The sequence below is a fragment of the Amblyomma maculatum genome, unplaced genomic scaffold (genome assembly GCF_055883805.1).
Source record: "Amblyomma maculatum isolate TAMU_Amacu unplaced genomic scaffold, ASM5588380v1 scaffold_18, whole genome shotgun sequence".
NCBI lineage: Eukaryota > Metazoa > Arthropoda > Arachnida > Ixodida > Ixodidae > Amblyomma > Amblyomma maculatum.
This window is the reverse complement of record NW_028146743.1, coordinates 8,167,628-8,179,527: the sequence shown is the minus strand read 5'-3', so window position 1 is coordinate 8,179,527 and position 11,900 is coordinate 8,167,628. Positions and strand designations below refer to the sequence as shown.

Below are 11,900 nucleotides of genomic sequence, written 5' to 3'. Positions count from 1 at the left end.
TAAAAAAAAAAAAAAACTACTGTGTGCGCTCTAATCTAAAGTGCCAATGGCGGTAGTCAGTGCGCAAGAATTCGCTGCGTGGAACACACGTCTTCACACTTGCTAAAAAATTTAATCATGTCATTCCCGCAGTCAAACCTGTTTGCACTACTACGTTCAAGGGAGCAGGGAAAAGGTGCCGCTTGCACCGGCGCTATGCGAAGGCGCTCAGCATCTGTCAGGCTCCTGACAGCCCTCTGCTCTTGTAGATAAATCCCATTACCAGTGCACTGCCTGCTTACATCTGACTGGTTGTGTGGTAGCTTCATTTTTTTTTTTTCATAACAGCAAAAATGCTGCAGCCGGTGCGCGTCGCCGTAGCAGTAAAGCTCGCTAACTACGATAACTCTGATACGGTGAAGTGCTTTTTTGCAGAATGACTGCGTTTCATACCTCAAAATACGCCTATACATGCCCAGACCGAGGTATACATTAAATAAATAAATGAACGCAATGCTAACGCGCAACTGAACTGCCTAGGAAAGCGTCCAACAGAAGCCGTTCAAAGTGCGTTATCCCACATACGTCGTCATGCGGGCGCTTCCGAGAGGTGGCGCCATGGTATATCCCCGCGCGCAATACAAGAACACTAGCTCAATGATGGCTGATTAGGGCACTCGGCTGTTGACCCCAAGGACGCGGGTTCGATACCGGCCGCTTTTCGATGAAAGCGGAAAGCAAGGCGCCCGCTTTACTGTGCGGTGTCAGTAGACGTGGAACCCCCTATGGTGGAAATTTTCCGGAACCCTCCACTGCGAGATTCCTCATTGGCTTAGTCGCTTCGGGACGTTGGAACCTACAAACCATAAATAGTAATAGGTGGCTTTTACGTCAGAGAGGAGACGGCCTGTCATGCGACGCTGCTGACTCTCACGGCGGCGGTCGTACGGGAAGGGCAACTCATCCCGTCGAAAAGCGTTCGATGAAAAGCTGAGGACACATTAGTTTCTGAAAAGCTGCTGCTGCTGCTGCTTTGCGCTCTTCTAGCAATTTGGACAGAGGTGGAAAGCACGCTGGTATTTCTGATGCGAGAGACCCGGGCAGCTGTACCAATTAACCTACCCATACGTCACCGTCACTGCGCTTTGAGTTTCGGATTTCTGTTGTTTATTTCAACATTATTTTGTGATGTTTATTTAACATTTCTTATTGCAAGGCCGTGGTGGGGCAGTGGTTATAGGGCGCTCGACTACTGTGCCCAAGATTGGGGGTTCAAATCCCGGCCGCGGCGGCCGCTTTTCCATGGAGGCGAAAAGCAAGGCGCCCGTGTTCTATGTGATGTCAGCGCACGTTAAAGAACCCCAGGTGGCCGAAATTTCCAGAGCTCTCCCCCATGGCTTCTCTCATAGCCTGTGTCGCTTTGGGACGTCAAACTCCGTAAACCATTTCTTATTGCAGGCATTGCATATTGCTCTTAGAAACAAGGAACAGCCCTCAACTCGAAGCCTTTGGCAAACCCGCCATAGTGCCCTCTACGCATAATGGGAAATCTTTCTCACCGCTATTGCTGCGTAACATGGAGCAAGGCGCCAGGAATAATTTCACATTAAGGCGAAGGCCTTATATGCTAATTAGCAACGAAACCCGACTTTGTTGGCGCCCAGGAAGAGTGGTCCAGAAAACCCCCGATTGGTCAAACAAGATCCTGCCGCGTCGTCTCGAAGACAAATCAGCAACTGGCGCCAATTTTGAAAGGATTTCATGACCCATGTGACGTTACGTGTGGGATGGCAGCAATGATTGATACTTGACATGCAACGTGATTTAAAGGCCACCGCATGCCCATCCCTCAAATGATTTAACTTTACAAATTACCTGATGTCGCGTCATGAGAAAATGTCGGTAATGGGTGGAATTTAAACCCCCTTTGGATTGTAAGGCAAACAAGCTAATGGCAACGCACGCTGTATGCGGCTTAAGAACAAAAGAACAAGCGGGTTACACGATAGCACGGAAGCAGCCGTATGTGCCTACCGAAATTTTTACATGGCTGTCGCAAAAAAACGAAGAAGATTGGTTTCATAGACTCATTGTTCGTCGATACATTGTGGAGTAAAAACCGATTAGAGAGAGCACTGAAGCAATTGTTTTCTCAGCAGTAACCTCACACACAATCATTATTATACTTTTTTCCCATGTGCCCCGTGGCGCGCGCTTACATACACACAAATATTCACACAAAAGTGACCAATAAAGCAAAATATGTTATTTCTGTTTTAGGTCGTTTCAAACCTCGAACACGAAATTCCGAAAAAATCCAGGGAATTGGCACTCACAGTAACGTCAAGCAAGGCTTTCTCCACGAAAAATGTCCGAAATTTCGTTGCACAAAGCTGTGTTTTCCAAGGAAGCTTCATCAAAAGGGCGCTTCGCTGTTACTTTATACGATACGCGTGAAATGTTGCCATCCATGTCGGGTTTAAGGAGGGAGGTAGCTTAACCCCCTAAAAAGAAGCTTTTTACGGGAAAAGGAAGTGGACGTGGAGCTTTGAAAACAAAAACAAAACATCATGACCTTTGTGGAAACACCCAACAAATTTTCCTTTATAAACTTGCTCATTATTATATCGCTATTTCGTAGCTGAAGCGGACAGGCACCTTTACTGCGGCAAGTGAGCTTGTCTTTGTGACTACTCGAGGCTGAGCTGCACTTTCATAACATACTTTTTTTTTTGTTTCTAATAACAATCGCCCATACAGTGCTGCCTTCGTCTCAAGCACTACGAGCTTTCCACTCGAAGAACTCCCGTTTAACTTGCGCCAGCTGTGCAGGGTCGGTGAGCAAGTCGAGAGCTGTAAGCGCAAGTAGTTTGGCCGCGCGTCGAGTGGGCCCCTGGGCTGCGGGTGAGTTGGCGGCCTGGGCGTAAGCGCGGGTGTGGTTGCCGCCAGTGGTCGGAATGGTGAACGTCGGGTGCAAGGTGGGCAGCTCGTGCGACACGTTCCCCGCGTCTGTGGCCGCGCCCAAGAAAGCCACTTGCCCCATGTCTTCGTCACTAAACGCGACACCTGCGAATGCATGTTACAGCTGACTAGCGATCTGGAAATAACAATTAAGAAAGCGAAGCACGGATATTCAAATCTTAAAATCTTTATGAAAATATGGTCGTATAAATTATGGTGATTAATAATAATAATAATAATAATAATAATAATAATAATAATAATAATAATAATAATAATAATAATAATAATAATAATAATAATAATAATAATAATAATAATAATAATAATAATAATAATATAATAATAATAATAATAATAATAATAATAATAATAATATTAATAATAATAATTCCTCTCACATCACAAGGATGAGGGAGGCAAAGGGAAAAAGCTAGGAGTGTAGATTGACGGGCTCTAGCCTCCCCGACAAAATATACATCATTTGCAGAAAAAGAAAGGCAGGCAGTATCAGCAGTATCAGCATACCAGCATACAAGACACCGCGAGTCAGCGAAAAGAATATGGCAGAATATCCAGTTTTAACACAAAGGAACATCTCGTAACCTAAAAAAGTAAACATAAAAACATGAGACATTATACTCAGCTACATATAAGTGAAACAAAATGGCACAATTCTTTTCATTGTGCGCGTTCGGGAATCACGTTGTGGCTTTGGCAACGGGTAAGCGTGGAAGACTGTGTCTTAGAACAATAACAGCTAAACGTCAACGTGACATCGAACACAGCTCTGTGCTTTAATGTTTGTATGAAAGAGGTGAAACATTTACCGGACATTTCCAGTCAGTCTTCACACTACACAACGATGAAAATCAACCGTTGGCTGTCAGGCGCCAAGCAGCAGCTATGGGCTTCCTGATATTCCTTTCTCTGAAGCAGGTATACTGTCGTTGTTAGTATGCATGGACGTCGAAATGTAATGAATTCAATAAACTATACCAAACTATTTTTTCATATGATACAAGGAGTGAGTGCCCAGACATTTACTACTGATACTTAAAAAATCACTGGGAAGTGGTAAAATTTTTGGACAATGCAGCTCTTAAGTCATCTCGATTTTAATTTGGAGACGTTACACCACTACATGAAACTATTGCCCCACTTCCACCCTACCGGGGTGGCGCAGTGGTCATCTTAGCCCAAATCGCATGGTTTTAACCCATGTTGTGTGTTTGTGGAGAATGCTCTTTACGTGTAATCTAATAATAAATTTGGCAATACAGAAAAAAAAAGGGGGGGGGGTGGCGCCGCGGTAACGGCGCTCGACTGCTGTTCCTAAGGACGCGGGATCGAATCCCGGCCTCGGCGGCAGCTTTTCGATGGAGGCGCAAAGCAAGACGCCCGTGTGCTGTGCGATGTCAATGCACGTTAAAGAACCACAGGGGGTAGAAATTTCCGGAGTCCTCCACTACGGCGTCTCTCATAGCCTGAGTCGCTTTGAGACGTTAAACCCCACAAACCAAACCAAACCAAACCATTCTACCACTTCATTTATTCAACCTGTTGAATTCTGAACCACGTTATATATATAAAAAAATAATACAGGGCTTTCAAAATTATTCAATTGGAAGTTTTCTTTCAAAGGTTCCGAACTACAAACCGGTCGATCAATTCAGGTGGATCATACGGCAAGGTGGACATTGTCTATGCGCTACAGAGCATAATGATCAGATGATGAACTGGCTAAAATTAGAAAACAAGGTTTCTTAAAGGACTGTAGAGATCTAATTTTTGTGATCGTGTTTTATCATTTGTAATGATGCCTAGCAAATTACTGTACACGGAACACCACATCGCATCAGCCTACGACTACAGAATGATTTATAATCGAGTTTCTTTCTCACTTGTTTCGGTTTCGATTCCAACAGCCGAGCTATTGCTGTGACATCACAGTCGAGTCTAGGTCACGCGAGTGATGACAATCAGCATAATCATCATCATCAGCCTGATCATACCCACTTCCGGGCGAAGGCCTCTCCCATATTTCTCCAATTCATCCGGCCCTGTGCTAGCGGCATCCACTTGACCCCTGCACTTCTTAGTCTCATCCGCCCACCTAACTTTCTGCCGCCCCCTGCTACGCTTTCCTTCCCTTGGAATCCAGTTTGTTACTCTAAACGACCATCAGTTACTCTTTCTTCGCACTCCATGTCCTGCCCATGCCCATTTTTTCTTCATGATTTCCACTAGAATGTCAGTAACTTGAGTTATTTCTCTGACCCACTGCTATGCTTCCCATTTCTTATTGTTACCCCTACCATTTTTCGTTCCATACCCCTCTGCAAATGATGAACTGCAAATAATGATTGATGACCTAGACAGGAAAAGTAGAAAGGTAGGCTTGAAAATCAATATGCAGAAGACTAAGGTAATGTTCAACAGCCTCGGGAAGGAACAGCAGTTTACATTAGGTAGCGAAATACTGGAATTAGTAGGCGAATATGTCTACTTAGGACAGGTAGTAACCGCAGATCCGGACCACGAAAAGGAAATAACAAGAAGAATAAGATTCGGATGGAGCGCATTTGGCAAGCACTCGCAGATTATGACTAGCAGCTTACCGGTATCGCTCAAGAGGAAAGTATACAACAGTTGCATCTTGCCTGTACTCACCTATGGGGCTGAAACGTGGAGGCTAACTAAGAGAGTTCTACTTAAGTTGAGGACAACCCGGAGGGCTATGGAACGAAAAATGGTAGGGGTAACATTAAGAGATAGAAAGCGTGCAGAGTGGGTCAGAGAAATAACTCAAGTTACCGACATTCTAGTAGAAATTAAGAAGAAGAAATGGACATGGGCAGGACATGTAGTACGAAGAGAGGATAACCGATGGTCGCTGAGGGTAACAAACTGGATTCGAAGGGAAGGAAAGCGTAGCAGGGGGCGGCAGAAAGTTAGGTGGGCGGATGAGATTAAGAAGTTCGCAGGGGTCAAGTGGATGCAGCTAGCACAGAACCGGGTTAATTGGAGAAATATGGGAGAGGCCTTCGCCCTGAAGTGGGTATAATCAGGCTGATGATGATGATAATGATGATGACCCCTCTGCTGTGTCCTAACTTAAATAGATCCTTCTTCGTTAGACGCCACGTTTTAGCGCCTTAGGTCGATACCGTTAAGCTACTAGTGATGACCTGCGACTGCTTGCCGGGATATATATATATATAACATAACAATATAATGTATATAACAGAGAAAAACGAAGACCAACCGTGTGAAACAATTTATTGACATTTCGGCTGTGGATCAGCCTTCGTCAGGTCGGATGGTATTGTCGTGACGCTGGGGCTACGTCGACCCGGCCTTCACTTGGTAGCGTGCAGAGACTCGGGGTTGAAGAAGGATTGAATCTTCGAAGTTGGTGAAATATGTACAAGCAGGTTTACTGGCACTTTGAGAAACTTATTTACAAGATTATTTACACGAAAAAGAAGGGTACATCAGCAAAATGACAAGCGTTAAGAGTTCATAGCGAGAAGCGACTGGATGAGCCGTTTACCCAGGGCCCAGAGCGACATTTCGTGCTCTGCAGCGTCCTTAAAACCCCCCTATGTCCAGCCCCTCTCTGAAGATGTTGACCAACCAAATCCAGGGCACGCCCCTCAGGTATCGGCATCCAATCGAACACATCACTGCACTGATGGTCTGAAGCACTGACTGGTCCGGCATTCATTCGTTGGGCGTGATCACTTGTTGGCGGGAAAAGCTTGGGAACGGCGAGGAGAGGAGGTACATTTCTATTCTTCAGCAAAGAAACCACAGGCTGGTTCTGACAAGGGGTTTTACTTCTCAGAAACCCGAGTGCACGTGGCGCCGCATAGGGCTCCCAACATTGTCCCTTTTCGACAATTGCAAATCTTTCCTGCATTCCCGGGAAATCACTTAATGGCCGTATGAGTCATGCTCCTTTCTTGTCCTGCACGTCAGCGGACATGTCACTCTGTCGTCTCCTTTGGATAGGAGGCATTCATCACTGGAGGATAGCACTTCTCGACTGGAAGGGTGAACAAAAGAAAGAAAGCACTTCCTGCTATTTCCCGCAGGGGAACGTTTCTTTGTGTTTTTCCAGACGTTCTCTTGACAGGGTCAATTTGGCATTTGCAGGTTGTCCACAAAGCAAAACATGCTTACAAAACAGGATTCCTGGAAACAGGCTCACTTAGAGCCATTGGACCATCACCACATATTCACAAAACTTATCCATGCCCACAGGCGAACAATAGAGCGCGCAAATGCGGATGTTTGGTCGTAACAGCCTCCTCCCCCGCCAGAAGAGACTCGGAGGGCAGCAGCCGCAGCTGCTGCATGAAGAGACGACTTAATGGCCTGCACGTGAACGCTTGAAGCTCGCTGTTGCTTGTCGCGTTGTCTTGATTGTTGTAGGCCAAATTGCTTGAGCTATCTGAAACTCAACCACATGTCGAAGCAAGCACTCGGCTCCCGTCTGAAGAGACCAGGTCAAAAGAAAACTGCCATTGTTGTTCGAGAAAAGCCCACACTCAAGACGTTAGGACCTACGTATTCCTAGAAAACCAAACGTGCTGCTTTACATAGCCACACATATACAAGCGCACGAAAAAAAAAAAAAAAAAACCTGATTATCAATTTGGATACAGGGTGAGGAACATCTCGGACCGCTTAGAAAGAGCGGCTAAGCGCGTCCGCATTCCCATTTAACTTCCCCTTTTTGTATCTTATTTCAAAATTGTACTGCTGTAAAATCAAGCTCCACCTAAGAAGGCGACTATTCTTCGATGTCGCAGTTTGCAGCCAAGCCAGGGGACAATGGTCCGTCTCTACGGTGAATTTGGCCCCTCCAAGATAGCACTGCAATTTTTGAATGGCCCATACAATGCAAGCGCACTCTTTCTCTGACGCGCAATAAGCCCTCTCTCTAGAACTCAGTTTTCTGCTCAAGTAGAGCACGGGGTGCTCATTACCGTCGTCATCTCTCTGGCAGAGAACAGCACCTAACCCTCGATCACTGGCATCACACTGGACCGTGAATTCTCGGTCATAGTCTGGAGCTCGCAATACCGGACGGCTAATCAGCACAGCCTTCAGGTTTACGAAGGAGGCTTCCTTTTGTTCGTCCCAGACTACATTTGTCGGTTCTGTCTTGCGGAGAGCGTCGGTCAGAGGGCTAGCCAAAGCTGAATAGTTAGGGATGTAGTGATTGTAGTACCCAGTCAGACCCAGGAATGCTCGAATTTCCGTCTTCGTGCTCGGCCGCGGGTAGTCTGCTACCGCAGAAATCTTAATCTCGCTGGGTTTCCTGAAACCTTGACCTACATTGTGACCCAAGTAGTCCACGGTCGCCCTTGCCAGGCAACATTTCTCGGCCTTTACGGTTAGTCCAGCTTGACGCAAAAGGCTCAGTACAGCTCTTAGATGTACCATATGGTCCGCCCATGAGTCGGAAAAAACCGCAATGTCGTCTAAATAAGGCACCGCGAATGTTTCACACCCCTTTAAAACCCTATCCATGAGTCGGGAAAAACAAAATGGAGCATTTTTGAGCCCGAAACTCATCATTGTTGGCTGGTAGCTGCCCGTCGGAGTGACGAAAGCCGCGTATCTGCTGGCGCGTTCAGTGAGCGGTACTTGCCAGTATCCTCGAGTAAGGTCCAGCGTAGTCACATATGCCGCTCTACTGACCTGTTCTACTCTCTCCTCAATATTCGGAATAGGATACACTTGATCCCTGGTGAGAGAATTTAGCTTTCGGTAGTCTACCACAGGCCTAGGGTCTTTACCTGGAGCTTCTACTAAGATCATAGGCGAAGCATAATCGCTTTCCGAGGGTTTTATTACTCCTAATTCCAGCATGCGAGTTACTTCCCTATCCAGAATTTCTCTTTGCCTTGGAGAAAATCGGTAGCACCTTGATCGCACTGGCACGTCTGAAGTCAGCTCAATATCGTGCTCAGTCAAATCAGTTCTGCCTGGCCTGTCCACGAAGCAGGCCTCAAACTCTGTTATTATCTCGCCCAGATCGGACAGCTGGGGTTTCTTTAGTTCTCCTCTCTGCTCTGTCTTTTTGAGAAGCTCCTGAGCGTTGCTTCCTTTTCCGCTGAGGCAAATCAAGTTATCCCCCATCTCCTCGGGAAGGTTTAACGTTAGATTTACCACGGCTTCCCTCTGCACATAAGGCTTCATAAGATTGCAATGATAAATGCGCACTGCTTTACGCCTACCGGGGAATTTCACTTCGTAGTTAGTGTTAGAAAGCTTTGCAACGACTTCATCAGGTCCTTCCCACTGTACTTCGAGCTTATTCCTGAGATCATTGGCTTGCTCCATAGCTAAGTCCTCTCGGGTTCCACTTAGAAGTCTCGTGAGATTACTAGACACTGGCGGCAAGAGGTTACTCTCAAGAAAGTCCTCATTCCGCGTCTCATCAAGCTCACTTTCAAGTAGACTTATCTGAGATGCCTCGCTCTCAAAGTTTTCTGACCCGCTAGCTTCCGCATCTGCCACTGTTTTAACTGCCGTTTCCTCCGCTGTGGAATTTTCTGGAATGAGCAGTGTAGCTAGTTCTCGCGCCTTTGAACGTGTTAAGGCTTGCACAACTCTGTCTCCGAAAAGGATGCCCCTCTTTCGCAGTAGCATGTCCGATTTGTTGGAGAACAAATACGGATAGCACTTAGGAAGCTTTCCTGAAACGACAGCCTCGGTTGTTAACTTGCCGAAAGGGCCCTCGATGACCACGTTCGCGATTGGCAAGCACACACTCTGTTCCTCCACTACCTGGCGGATCCATGCACACTGTCCTGTATAGTCGGAAGGCGACACATACGCCGGATGGACAACATCCATCGTTGCGGCCGAATCGCGCAGTACCTTACAAGGCTTCCCGTTGACTACTAGGTCATGCAGGTAGGGTTCCAAAAGCTGCATATTTTCATCGCAGTCACTGACATACGAGAAAGCAAACTTTTCTTTCCGGCAGTTGACGGCAATGTGACCCTGCTCATTACACCTAAAGCATGTGAGCGGCTTCCTAGCCTCAAACTTATTCTTTGTGTTCTGCGCGTTGGTCACTTCCCCACTTTTCTCACTGCCGTCCTTTCTAGGGCGTTTGCCTGAAGAAGCCTTCCTTTCTTCGTTTGCAAATCTAGCAAAGTGCCTTTTCTGACGGTTACTCAACTTGGGATTGCGGGGCCTATCCACTGCTGGGTTGCTGAATTGTCGGCGCGAAGCGTACTCCTCAATGAGTTCGGCAGCTTCAGTTGCCGACTTAATGTCGCCTCGGTCCTGTAGCCAATTTCTTTCTTTTCCTGGGAGGCAGTTATAAAACTGCTCCAAAAGAATTCGCTCGACTACAGCGTCCCTATCACTGTAGGAATCAGTGCTCTTTAGCCACTCGCCCAAATTGACTCTTAGATTGTACAGGAATTCAGGGTAACTCTCGTCCCTGGACTTAGTAGCGTTCCGAAAACGTTGTCTGAACGCCTCGGCGCTAAGCCTATACTTTCTCAGAAGGCAAGCTTTGACCTTCTCGTAGTTGTCCGCGTCCTCCTTGCTTAGCCGCGCGACAACCTCCGCTGCCTCGCAGGGCAGAACCGTCAATAATCTCTGAGACCAAGTGTCTCGCTGGAAGGACAGTTTTTCGCAGGTTCGCTCAAAGTTAGCCAGATACAGACCGATATCCCCTGATATCACATATGGCTGCATGTACTTTGACATCTTGAAATCTGCCTCCTTGTTGAGACGAGGTACCGCTAGCTGGGGACAATCGCCCGACCTCTTGCTCAACTCTAGTTCTAATTTCCGGAGCTCAATGTCTAGCTTCTTTGCCTCTCTTTCCCTCTCACGTTCGCGCTCCTTTTCCTCTTTTTCCCGCTCCCTTTCCTCTTTTTCCCGCTCTTTCTGCTGTCTGAGCTGCTCCTTTTTTTGACCGATGAGGTTCCATGCTTCACTGAGCTCCTCATCATCGGTTCCCAAATCTGTGATTGCCTTTATAATCAAAGGTTTTCGTGCCAAACCACTTGTATCAATTCCCAATTCCTCACACAATTGCAACAGTTCCGGTTTCTGCAGCTTTTGTAGGTCCATGATCGCTCCGAGTGTCGGCTACTTCCAAAACAACAGTGCAAACTACCAAACCTAAAGGCGTTTCCACACTCTCTTTACCAGTTCTAAAATCTAACCCTGTTCTAGAACCTGGTCCACATCAGAAGAAAAGCCAAGCACTCACCCACACATGCGATCGATGTTCCGAGCTGCCCTCTTGTTGGCCGATTGTTGCTCCTGCTTGTTGCTTGAGATGCCACCTCCGATCACAAGATGTTGTGGCTTGTAGCTTCAGATCCACCTCCAATCACCAGATGTTGTGGCTTGCAGATTCAGATCCCAACGCTGGTCACCAGTGTTGGGGCTTCTAGATTCAGATCCTACCGCTGATCACCAGTCGTTGTGCTTGTAGATTCAGATCCCACCGCTGATCACCAGTTGTCGTGACGCTGGGGCTACGTCGACCCGGCCTTCACTTGGTAGCGTGCAGAGACTCGGGGTTGAAGAAGGATTGAATCTTCGAAGTTGGTGAAATATGTACAAGCAGGTTTACTGGCACTTTGAGAAACTTATTTACAAGATTATTTACACGAAAAAGAAGGGTACATCAGCAAAATGACAAGCGTTAAGAGTTCATAGCGAGAAGCGACTGGATGAGCCGTTTACCCAGGGCCCAGAGCGACATTTCGTGCTCTGCAGCGTCCTTAAAACCCCCCTATGTCCAGCCCCTCTCTGAAGATGTTGACCAACCAAATCCAGGGCACGCCCCTCAGGTATCGGCATCCAATCGAACACATCACTGCACTGATGGTCTGAAGCACTGACTGGTCCGGCATTCATTCGTTGGGCGTGATCACTTGTTGGCGGGAAAAGCTTGGGAACGGCGA

At 46.9% G+C, this 11,900-nt stretch overlaps 1 protein-coding gene across 1 annotated transcript in view; it reads right to left on the bottom strand.

The window, feature by feature from the left end:
• Positions 1-2,752: 2,752 nt before the first annotated feature.
• Positions 2,753-11,900, bottom strand: part of LOC146171835 (xaa-Arg dipeptidase-like) — a 72,193-nt gene continuing 63,045 nt past the window's right edge. The window contains exon 6 of the mRNA XM_084586347.1: positions 2,753-3,045. Within this exon, the coding sequence (XP_084442473.1) occupies positions 2,753-3,045 (293 nt within the window). The remainder of the gene's footprint in view (positions 3,046-11,900) is intronic.